This window comes from Pseudorca crassidens, chromosome 15 (genome assembly GCF_039906515.1).
Source record: "Pseudorca crassidens isolate mPseCra1 chromosome 15, mPseCra1.hap1, whole genome shotgun sequence".
Lineage (NCBI taxonomy): Eukaryota > Metazoa > Chordata > Mammalia > Artiodactyla > Delphinidae > Pseudorca > Pseudorca crassidens.
This window is the reverse complement of record NC_090310.1, coordinates 50,444,240-50,456,511: the sequence shown is the minus strand read 5'-3', so window position 1 is coordinate 50,456,511 and position 12,272 is coordinate 50,444,240. Positions and strand designations below refer to the sequence as shown.

The 12,272-nt window shown below is 46.2% G+C and overlaps 1 protein-coding gene across 1 annotated transcript; it reads right to left on the bottom strand.

Moving 5' to 3' along the window:
• Positions 1 to 4,967: 4,967 nt before the first annotated feature.
• Positions 4,968 to 5,489, bottom strand: LOC137206413 (thymosin beta-4). Its single transcript, XM_067705158.1, has one exon. It carries the CDS (start codon positions 5,415 to 5,417, stop codon positions 5,283 to 5,285), a length of 135 nt encoding a protein of 44 aa, XP_067561259.1. The 5' UTR covers positions 5,418 to 5,489; the 3' UTR covers positions 4,968 to 5,282.
• Between the last annotated feature and the right edge of the window lie 6,783 nt (positions 5,490 to 12,272).

Genomic DNA, 12,272 nt, shown 5'->3' with positions numbered 1-12,272 from the left:
ATTTTCTTAGGATTCTGGTCTATTTATGACTGGGCTGGTCATTTCCACAGTAAACTCTTCTCTGGCGAGCCTTTGGTTCATCAGCTATATAGTTTAGTAGACAGTTAACCCAGATTTAATTCACTTTGTTAATTTAAAAAGAATTAGAACACAATAGAGTTTAATAAACTTTCCAAACCCCATTGAACATCATTTGCTCTTTTCTGTACAGTACAAAAGGGACCCCAGCACCTTGTCATGCCTCATGGTCGTCACTAATGCAATAATTGTTACCACATTGCAGAAGTGTGACCACGCCAGCTCATAACATGCCACACACATTGATGTCCATGTGCTGAATATCCAGCAAGCTCAATCTTTGATTCTAATCAGAAGAGCTGCTTCCTATTCATATCTAATTATCTTAATTGCCACTGCTTCCCATTATGCCACATAAGTAGATAAGAATACATTAGCTAAAAATTGTCAACTCTACTATGTAACACAGATCAGGCATTTTATCACATTGTTCATGAAAGTATGGGAAATGTATTTGCTAGCTGTTGTGTTAGGAATACAAAGGCATTTCAGGGAAGGAGTGCCAAATTTCAACAACCTGAGCTGTGGAGTGTTTGTGTCTTCTTCCTTGCCAATATTCCATCCTTAACTGGGCAACTTTCAGGCTTAGGCTGCTGCTGTCTTTGACTGTCAAGTGATGGCTTTGGGTCTGACTCCAGTGGGTGCTCCCCTTTCTGGCCTTTATCTATTGAAGAGGGAAGTTACTTTTTTGTGTGAGCTCCTTCAAGAACCAGCAGTTGAGTTTAATAGATCAGCTGCCTCATTTGGGCAGCGGCAGAATTCAGACATGTCTGTAGCCATCTCATGACAACCCCAAAGTGAATAGATTCATTACAAACAAGTCTCTTGGTTTTAGTCAAAATAATTCAATTTCCTTTCTGGATAAAAGAAGTTTTAGTTAATTTACTTTCTTTCCTTTTTTTTTTTTTTTTTTTTTTAACCTTTTCTTTCCCTCCTGTCAGCCCATCAAAACTTCGGCCCCTTCTTAACCCTAATTCAAACATCACTTCAGAAGTTAACACATTTGAGTTCCAAAAGCAATGCTTTTAACTTCTGTCCTGTGGTCAATAAGGGGGCTAAGTCGATGTATAAACAGTGTCAGATGGTGTCTCACACATGGCACTTAAGAAACCTTACCCCTGATAGTGCCTTGACCTCGGGCCCTCCGACCAGGCCATCTCGGTGACACTGTACAGGGAGCCATCAAAGAAAGGACTTGTGCGGTCCCGGGACCCTGACAGCCCGGCCTCGGGGAGAAGGTGCTGACGACGGGCCCAGCTTGGGCCTGACGTGGCCACTGAGCAGTTTTACTTCAGCTCGTGACCTGACTGGGGAGAGGCAGGCTCATTTTTCCTCTGCGGGTCCATTTCTCATCTCACCTGCTTCTCAGCTGATGGAGAAACTTTGCAATTGGACCCTGATGGATTCAGGGGTGCCTTTGAAGGAAGCTCAAGGAAGGCAGGCTCAGAACTTGGGAGGCTCTGAGTAGTCTCCAGGGATAGCAAGGTGACCATCTACTGAGCAGAGCAGCATTTTGATGTAGTAAAAGTCCTACAAACGGTGTCTACGGCAGACACGGCTTGTTTCCTGGAGGCCCCTGGCAGGTGGTTTGGGGACACACTGAGAGCTTCTGGTGTCTCTGTCTCAGGGTGTCCTGTGACCTTCAGGGTGTGCGTTGCCTGTTTACAGGGCAAACGCCCTCAGGAGGGGGGTTAGTGAATCAGCACCCAGCTTTTTGCCCCTCAGTGCATAATTCTAGGGTGTGTTCTATACAGCCCTTTGCGGGGGGCCCTGGTGTTGTACTCCCAGTTTCCCATAGCAACCCACTCACAGACAAACTGTGTATTGGCTTTCTTTACCTTCCTTGTGTCCCTGCTCCCCTCTCTCACTTGTACTTCCTGAGACACTTCCCAAGTAACCTGCCTGCACCCAAGGCTTTTCCTCAGGACCTGCTCGTGGGGAAACCCAAACTCTGCCAGAGTCAGATAAAAATTAAGTTGTCATAGCAAAAAGAATTTAAGGAACCCATTGAAAGCTCTATCTCCACCAAGCTGATACCCCCGTGTCTTGGTTCGGATTCCCCAGAAGCAAACGCTAAGATGAGGATTTCATCACAAGTAGTTTATTTGGGAGATGATTCCAGGAAATGCTTGCAGGGGAGTAGGGAAGTGAGACAGGGAAGGGATGGAAGAGATAAAGTGAGCGTTATCAAGCCGGTTACCAGCGTGGGCAGCTGGAGCCCAGTCCTGCGGAGGCACTTTGCCTCTGGAACACTGCAGAATGTGCCTCCGAGTCAGCCCACTGCGGGGGTGAGAAAGCTGCCGAAATGACCCACCGCTCCACCACCTCTCCATCCACCAATGATCGCGGGCTGCTTCAGGGATCTCACTCTCCAGCACATCTGAGATGACCTGCACTCGGGCTGACCATGATCTTGTGGCCAGAAAAGAAGCCCTCGGGAGGAGAGCCTCAGTTTGCCGTATAGAGGTAGATGCTGAGGGAATTTGGGAAGGGCACCAAAGGCCCTGCTACACACACAGCGACTCTAAACACCTACGGATATGTCTCTGAAAGAAGAGAAAATGCAAAGGAGATACTCATTTTCTCATCTAACAAATGTTTGTGAAGTCCTCTTTATGCAGAAGAAGATGGCCTCGCTGGGGTGTGAACACTTCTCTCCTGTTAGGAGCTCCACGGTAGCCAGCATGGAGGGACAACTGTTTTTTTTTTTTTTTTTTTTTTTTTGATGTGGACCATTTTTAAAGTCTTTATTGAATTTGTTACAATATTGCTTTTGCTTTACGTTTTGGTGTTTTGGCCGCAAGGCATGTGGGATCCTAGCTCCCTGACCAGGGATCGAACCCGAACCCCCTGCACTGGAAGGCAAAGTCTTAACCCCTGGACTGCCAAGGAGGTCCCAGGAGGGGCAACTTTTAATCCTGATGTGACTTCTTGAGTTCACGGGTTGTCATACACACTGTTGACCTGAGAATTAGGAAACGTGTGTCCTTGTCCCTGCTCTGCCCTTGACAAGCCATGTGACCTTGGAGGAGTTGTCTTGCCTCCCAGGACCTCAGTTTCTTCTAGTGCTAAATGAAGGAGCTGGCGTTAAATGTTCTGGGGGCCCTTCCTGCCTGATCTGCAATAGCCAAGGATCCATGTGCAGAAGTGGGTGTGGTCACAGGGCTGTGCTGTGTGGGTCACTTGCTGTGAGCAGCCTCTGGTCTGGAGGCATTTCAGGTCAAGGGAAGTCTGACCTGGGAGAAATGTTGGAGCTAGAAACTTATTTTTATAATTAATAGCAGTGACACTTAAGGAAGAACCATGCCTTGTGCAAGCTCACCCAGCTAATGAGGGGGCAGAATTGGAGCCAGAACCTACTTTCCTATTCCTCAATTGACGGACCTTTCTATTAATCCATGAACCATACTTTTTGTGTCAAGCTATAAGGAATAAGCCTTCCTAGATGGTGGATTAATGGCTAAAGAAACACACTTGATCTGAGTACTGTGATCATGGAATTGAAAGGCATCCTCATTTAAGGGCTTAACCCAAACCTCAGAGGCTATAAGCTCTTTAGAAAAGCTCTCCTGCTGAATTGGTTCTATGTGCTACCCATAGAATTCCGAATCACACCTGTAGGGATTGCTATCAAGTGGACAGGTAGACCAAACAAGTGGATTAAAAAGATCCAACCTTACCATGAGTGCTTGGGTCAGTAGATACCACCTGTGTTATTTAGCCTTAGTGGATCTATATTCAAGGTGGCAGGTTGGTAATAGTGATAGGCAAGGAAAGGGAACAGAATTGTTGAAAGGGGTGGGGGAATCCAGACTCTTTAGAATGTGAAACGAATTTAGATGTGAATTGAGAACGTAAAGATGTACCAGCACTGCTTCCTGTGTGAACACATATGCGTTCATTCATTGAACGACCATCTAGGTGGTGACACATTTGGCATCCCATAGGACTGAGTTGAGGTTGGTGATCACAGGGTGAATTACAGGTATTATGCAAATCACTGCCTATTTTCTGGCCTGATCTTCATGTATTACATCCTGTCCCATCCTAGTAAAATGTTAAGCCTTGGAAAATCCAGCACAGTAAAAGTCCACTCTAGACTCTTGTGTGGTTCATGGACCACCTTCAGCAACATTACTTGGCGAGCTTGTTAGAAATGCAAAATATCAGTCCTGACCCCAGACCTACTGCATCAGAATATCTGCATTTTAACAAGATCTCCAGGAGATATGTTAAAACTTGAGAAGCACTGTTGCAGACGTGAAGTGCTGTTCAGAACAAGTGGGTACTTCCTTCAGTGGAACCACTGAAAAAACTCTCAGCCAGAAATAGACCGCTTAAGGAGACCTTGCAAACAAGTGGAAAAACTGAATGTAATTCAAATAATCGATACAATGGCTTCATGTTTAGTACTGTTGTGAGCTAATATTGAAACAATACTAAATCAAACACAGAGCTTTTAAGAAAAACCTGCTTTAGTTTTTTTTTTTTTTTCAGGTGTGAAGATACGGGAAGATGTTATTTATAGTTATCCCTTAGTTCATTCCACAAAGGATAGATAGACATGCTGCTATGAAGCATAACAGTTATTAATGCAGAGAAAGACTCAGTACTGGTCAAGGGCTGCTGTGATGAAAGGTTTTTATTCCATACATGAAATAGAAGGTCTCAGAACCATCAAATTCCCACCTCATCTTTGAACCCACAGAGGTAACTGTCAATCTCAGTTCCAAAACATCCCCCAGCCTTTTGTTGTTGTTGTTTTATTTTTTTAAATACATCTCTTTTTTTCAGGTTTTAAAACTTTTTATTTGCATATTAAAAAATTGTGCATTCCAATAATTAAAATCATTTGAACAACAACAGCAAAAAAAAAAATGGCACTCTGATTAAACTGCATTTTACAGCCCGCAGGACACCTTGGACCAGTTTGCTCTTTACTCTAGATTTCACTGTCGTCCCACTCAGCCTCCTTCACCAACATGCAAGTTCTTTTCCTTCCCTGCCAGCCAGACAGGCGGATGGGAGGCAGGCGCGGCCTTCGTTGTCAGTAGTTCTCCATTCTTTGATGTGAAAAAGGGCAGCACAGTCATTTAAACTTGATCCGACCTCTTTGCATCTTACAAAGTTAAACAGCTAAAAGAAGTAAAATAAGAAGGCAATGCTCGTGGAATGTACAGTGCATATTGACGGCGCACGCCTCATTACGACTCGCCTGCTTGCTTCTCCTGTTCAATCGTTTCTTGTGAAGGCAGTGGATTTTTCTCTTTCGTTTCTGTTTTCTTCAGTTTCGACTTATCGAATTTCTCAATCTCAGCCATATCGGGTTTGTCAGACATGGCTGCAGAGGAAGCGGAGCGAGTTACGAGCGAACGAGGTCCGACCTGCGCAGTGGTCGCCGCCGAGTGCCTTAAATACATCTTTATTGGAGTATAATTGCTTCACAAAGCTGTGTTAGTTTCTGTTGTACAACAAAGTGAATCAGCCATATGCATGCATATATCCCCATATTCCCTCCCCCTTGAGCCTCCCTCCCACCCTCCCTATCCCACCTCTCTAGGTCATGGCAAAGCACAGAGCTGATCTCCCTGTGCTATGCTGCTGCTTCCCACTAGCTATCTATTTTACATTTGGTAGTGTATATATGTCAATGCTACTCTCACTTCGCCCAGCCTTTTTTAGTAGGGAATCTGAGATGTTTGTAAAGAATGGAGGTTAGATCTGGCTTTTTGCTTTCTTTTTCAAAGACTCTGAAAGGAATCATTTACAAAACAAATTTCGACTAAATACACTTTGTTGGGAGAAGTGGTGATATTTCTAAAGAGAAGAAACTTTTAAAAGCAACTTGAAAGATTTGAGAAGCATCCTTTCATTGGTAGGTTTCAACAGATTAATTACAAACTATTTTTTATAACCACGTGAAAGCAGGCAATTGCCTGTTGACTGCTAGGCTTGGACATGGCACATGGTCACTTCTGCTGTGTTTCATTTGCGAGAGCAAGTTCTGTGGCCAATCCTATGTTCAAGGGATGGAAAACAGACTCTAACACTTGATGGAAGAAACTACTAAATCACATTGCATGGGAGGGAAATAATTGGGAGAAATTTCACAATCCATTTACCACATCAGGAGAGACTGATTGCTATAGCAAACAACCCCCAAATCTCAGGATTTTAATACAGTAGAGGTTTATTCCTTGCCTTTGTTACCATCCAGTAAGGGGGGGCAGGGAAGTGGGGGAGGAGCTCTGTTCCACACAGTCACTCAGGAACCCAGGCTCCTCCTGTCTAGTTGCTGTGTCATTCAAGGCCACGGAGCCTTCCACCAAGAGTTCTGTTTCCAGCCAGTAGATGAGGGAAGAGGGCAAATACGTAGAAGGAACATCTCCTACTCATCTCAACCTGGAGGAGTCATATATATCACTTCTTTCCCCTTTCTCATGGCCAGAACTGGGTCACGTGGCTGAATAGAACCACAAGGGAGACTGGGAAATGTGGTCCAGCTGTGTTAGGAGCAAAAGGGAAGATGGTTTGTTGAACACCTGGCCAGACTCTGCTACAGCTACAGACTCTGTGACTGAAGAACACGTTCCAGAAGAGGCACCAGGACACATTTCAAAATGTTGACACGTGACCCTGTGTGGTGGACAAAGTTTAGAAAGACAAGGTCATAATTAGGAAGCGAAGACAGACCCAGGTCCCTGTGTAAATACCTGGGAGATCAGGGCAGGAGTCTGGGGAAGGGTTTGGAGAGACTTTGTACCAGGTGGGAGCTTTGGGGCAGTGGAACTTTAATGGGAGGAGACAGAAGTGAAGGGCATAAGAAGAGCGTTGAGCCACGTGGGGAGACTAGGTTTGTGTGCTTGTTTGACATTGTTGCCTCTAGTGGGGCCTAAAGTCGATGCCTTAACGTGGGTCGCCTCTGTTAGTGCTGGTTAGAATAATGTACCCCTTAGGGCTACATTAAAAAGCTATGCTCGGCGCCTCATTTGCACCTTCAAAATATGCGCATACATGTGCGGGCCAGAAAAGGCTGCGCTCAGAACATGCATTCTTACGTGAACTGCAGGTAATTGCACAAGCAAACAGGAAGTTGCGTAGGTATGCAGGCAGCCGCCCGCTGGAGATCTGTGTGTTGGCACGGGCAGGCATGTGTCTTGTTCGTTTGTGTATGATTTTAAAGGATTCTGCAGAGGGGAGGGAGAGAAAGCAGGCCTCTGGGCATCTGCTTCTCCAGCTACAGCTGTCCTTTGTCCTTCTCAAGGTTTTCTTTCTGGGCAGGGCCAAGTTCAGGGCCTGTTTGTGGCTGTAGGAAAACGGTGCATTTTCAAGGTCTTTTTGGGAGCACTCATGCAGAGTGGTTTGGCCTGAAAGTTTGTGTCCCCCAGACATTAACGTGTTGGGACCCTCAAGCCCAGTGTGACGGTGTTAGAAGGCGGGGCCTTTGGGAGGTACTTAGGTCCTGAGGGTGGAGCCCTCATGAATGGAATTAGTGCTCTTATAAAAGAGGTCCCGGAGAGCTCCCAGGCCTCTCCCACGACGTGAGGACACAAGAGGAGTCTGTGACCTGAAAGAGGGTCCTCACCAGACCATGCTGGCACCCTGATCTTGGATTTGCAGCCTCCAGATCTGTGAGCAGTAAATTTCTGTTGTTCATAAGCCGCCTTGTCTGTGCTGTTTTGTTACAGCAGCTGGACGGGCTAAGACACAGGGTTTGCAGGTGGCCGTTTGGACGTGCATTAGTTCTGTGCTGGGAGTTTGTGGCTGTCTCTTTCACTGACTGCTGAGCTGCTGAATAAACTCTTCCTTTGAAATTCTCTTTGCTGGGATCTCTGTGTCCTGGTTCTCCTCCTGATTCTGCTGGTCACTTTCCTTTATCTTTATTCACTGTCCTCTTCCTTCTTTCGTCCCTCAGATGTTTTCCTGTGAGTCTGTCCTTAAACATCTTCTAGCTTTCTGGACCAGCACCGTCCACTAGAACTCTCTGCAATGGTGGAAATGTTGTGTATCTACGCTGTCCGGTACCATAGCTGCTCACCATTGAACACCTGACATGTGGCTAGTGGGCCAGAAAAAATGAATTTCACATTTTATTTAATTTAAACTTAAATAGCCATAGGTGGCTGGTGGCTGCTGTATGGTAGCCATAAGCTCTAGAACATTCTTTATGGGAAATAATGTCTACTATAGTGTCAACACTATCCACCCATTATTACCTATCTGAATCTCTTGCTATGCGCTTTCTGGACCTATTTTTACGACATCTCGACCTGGTTGGTCTGCGGTCTCGTCAAATGCAGTGTGCCTAATGTTTAACTCTTTATCTCTATCCACAAAACACATTTTCTCCTGGCCTTCTTCCTATCACTTTACGCTTGTTCATTTTTTAGAACCAGTTGTGATCATACCGTGTCATTCATATATCATCATTGAGGTGGATCCAGGTTTTGGAAAACCTAAACTCATACAAATCTAAGGGATACTCCATAAGAAAAAGAATACAACAGTGTGAATGCAAAATTAGATTCAGAGCATTACAGGAGCCTGGGAAAGTAAGAGAGGTAACCCTGAAACTTAAGCCTTATCCCCTTTACTATAAACTGGCCCCAGTTTATCATTAGAATATTTTAGTTTCCGGGTTTGAATCTCAATTTGACCCTCTTCTTGCTGTACAAACATGGGCACAGGCTTAACTATGCTCAGATTCAGTGGGCTTACTGGGGATAACAATAATAATGCCTATTCAACTGGGTTGTTACAAAATTAAATAAGATAATATACAAAAAGATGAACATCTAGAAGGTATTTCCTGAAAATAATTTTATTCCCTTGTTCTCATTACATAGGGAATAGTACCAGCAATAATAATTGTAATAATAATAGCAGTTAATGTATCAGATGCTAGGTTCGAAACTTACATAGAATATCTCACTTATTCCTAGAAGGTAGGTATTCTCCTGTCCCCATTTTACAGATATTCTCCTGTCCACATTTTACTGAGGCCCAAAGAAGGTAAGCAATGAGTGCAGGTTCTCAGATGCTAGTTAGGAGGGGAGCTGGGATTTGAACCCAGGCAGCTGGACCTTGTGTTCTTAGTCTCAGTCCTTGAACAGGGCATGTGGGATTCTTCACAACTTCCTTTGCATCAACATGCTGAGTTTCCTCCACATGTGTCTATGTTCTTGCTGGCCAGCCCACTAAACATTCCATGACTTGTGTGCATGCTTCTGTTTCTTTCCTCATGCTGTTTCTTTTCCCTGGAATGCCCTTCCCTCCTCCTCAATTTCCTCTGTGTTTCCATGTGCTGTATTCATGTCTTAATGTAATACCCTTTATTGCTCTCACTGTAAAGGAGTTGCTCAAAGGGTTTTATTTTCCTCCCCATCCAACACAATGTCCTTTGTAGAAGCTTCATGGTTGCTTATCTCATGAGCAACTGGGGTGTTGTTACCTCACAGGGGAGCTTTGAAAAATACAGAAGCCTGGGTCCCCCACCCCCAGGCCACATACATCAGAATGTTTGGGCTTGCGTTCAGATTCACTGACCTAAAGGACTATGTTTTTCCCTCTTTGAGCTGGTGACTAAAAAGCCAGGAACCAAGTGCTAGCTCAGCTCTGCAACGAGGCAAAACCTCGGGCTTCATTTCATCTCTTCCCCTGATTTTCCCTTCGCCCTTTATTTTGAATCGTAAGTCACCTTGCTTTTTGGCATGCATTTTTGTAGGTCACCTAACTTAATTTTGCAATCACTAGAAGTACAAATATAAATGGTGATGATGCTATTGACGATAACAGATTTACCCTGGAATGATCAGAATATTTCTTGACAGCAGCCTATTGGCAGACAGAAACAGATGGGTAGGAAACACAAGATAAAATAAAATTGAAGTTTTGAAGAAAAAAATTCTCTTTAAATCCAGGGATGCCAACCACCCTAGAACGAATCCATAGCCATGGCCGTCTAAATGCACCTCTCATGTGGCCATTGGTCTGGTGGCTTCATCTTACTTGGACCCTTCTTTGATTCTACCTTTATTGAGGAGATGAAAAAATCTGCCTGTTAAGAAAGGTATATTAAGTGAAATCTTGTCAAATAAATTCCCTTGTTTATTTGAAACTACCGACATATATAACTATGCAGTGTCTCACTCCACCCCTCAATTCTCCTTATTTTGGGGACTTCCTGCTCAGGTGTACTGATGTATCCGGTAATGACCTCTGAGTGCACTGAGCATGGACGCCGGGTACCGCTGCAGGATTTTCAGTTTCCCATCTGCTGGCCTCCGCCCTGACTCATCTGAAAGCCGGCGTAGGGGCTGTGGCTGTGAAATGGCTTTTCGTCGTCGTCACATGTTAGGTGCTTTGAAGGCCCCAAATGGCAACACGGAGAGGAGTGGCCAGGGAAGAGGGCCTGGCGAGGTTCCCTCGGTCTCCAGTCGGCCTTCTGCCGCTGCAATGCCCGCAGATGGAGGGGGCCGAGGTCAGGCCCCTCAGGTGGGAGCTCTGGGCCTGGCAGCCTCGTGTGCCCAGCACCTCCTTAAAAGCTGATTATCAGGCTTGCCTCCTTTGTGAGCCGGCTCATTACCATTTCATTGTGTCCGGGTAATTCTCACCCTGCGCAATGAATATTGACTTCAGGCTTGCTTTTCTAGCTGAATTACAGGGGGCAGTGTGAGGGCCGCCCTGGCAGCCACTTGAATAGTCTCCAAGAAAAGCTGTTAGCTTGAGCATTTAGGGATAACAGAGACTGTCACAGGCTGCTACAGTGATTTATTAAAAGACAGGAGAACGGGAGAAAAGACACTTACTTAGGTCTTGCACCAGCTGCCTGCTTGCTTTGCTTTCTTCTTTCCCTGTCTCTCCCTTTCTCTCTGTCCTCCTTCTTTCTCTCTTTATTCTTCCTCCCTCCTTTCCTCTTTCCTTTCTCTCTTTTTCCTTTTTCTCTCTTCCTCTCCCTCCTTGCCTCTCTCCCTTTCTTTCCCTGCCTTCTCTTCTCATTTTTAAAATGTGTTTTAGGGCGATGCTTGAGGGACTTCCCGCCTGTATTCTACACCTGAACACATCACCCCGGTAAAGATGGCGAGTCCCCAGGTTGATTATCTAAGGGTGATGAGACGGGAATGAGCGCTTGCAGATGTGCACGCGCACGTACGCACCACACCCACGGAAGCAACATGCGTACTTTTTGTGTGCACGCGCACGCACGCACACGCACGCGTTGTAAGGCACGCAGCTGTCCTGGGACTAGGAACCCCTCCTCGGGAACGTAAGGCAGGTTGTCGCCTACTCGCCCCGTCCTCCCCCCGTCCCACTCCAGTGGTCCTGACCTCGGGCTCCTCCCGTGCCTGGAGCAGCACCAGCTCCTGCACAGGCCACCTCCGCCTGTGGGCCTGGGTGTCTGTCCCTCAGGAGCGGGTGTCCTGTCCTCCCTGTGCTGATTCTCCTCACGCCAGTTCATCCACACTGGATCTATGGGGGCTCCTCCTGCCTCGGGTCACTTGACAGATGCAAACGTGGCTGCCGGGAGGGCAAACCTTCCAGGTGAAGATCCAAGAAATTGCCTTGGATGATAATTTCTAATGAGCCAATCCACCCAGGGACCACTGAGCAGGCTGTGTCGGGGGACATCGGCATCAGAAGGCAAAGGAGGGCCAGCTGGTGACCCTGGGCATGCTGGCCACTGGTGGGCCATCACGGGAGAGGGGGATGGGGCAGCTGTTCAAAATTAAGCCACAAGGACTTGGTTTTCAGGTCTTCTCTGAGATGCAGGAACATGGGCCTTATTTGCGTGGCTTCCAGTTTTCCACACATGCATTTTCTTGGAATCCACATTTAGTGTCTCTGCTTCTCTGTGGAGCTGATGTCTGAGACCCCTCCCCTCCCTTCTCCAGCTCCTTGTTTGCTCCATGTCCTCTGTGGAATTCCCCTCTCCTCCCCGACTCCCCATCCCCCGCTTTCCCTGTGCTGTCCCCAAATGCCTTGGCCCTCTTATCTCCCCACATGAGGCTCTAATTAGCCTCCTCTCAACCCCATAAATCAGCCGCCCCTCTTCCTCCGGTTTGCTTCCTTCTCAGAGGCAGCGGGCTCACCTTTCCCTTCCCAGATGACAAATCAGCCATTAATCTTGGCTTGAAAAACGTTTATTGGCCGACTTCCTTCAGTGGCTTCTGAACTGTTTGCAAATAAAGAGGAGG

Excerpts from the sequence above, each read along its gene's own strand:
- LOC137206413 (XM_067705158.1), bottom strand. The coding sequence starts at position 5,417 with ATGTCTGACAAACCCGATATGGCTGAGATTGAGAAATTCGATAAGTCG.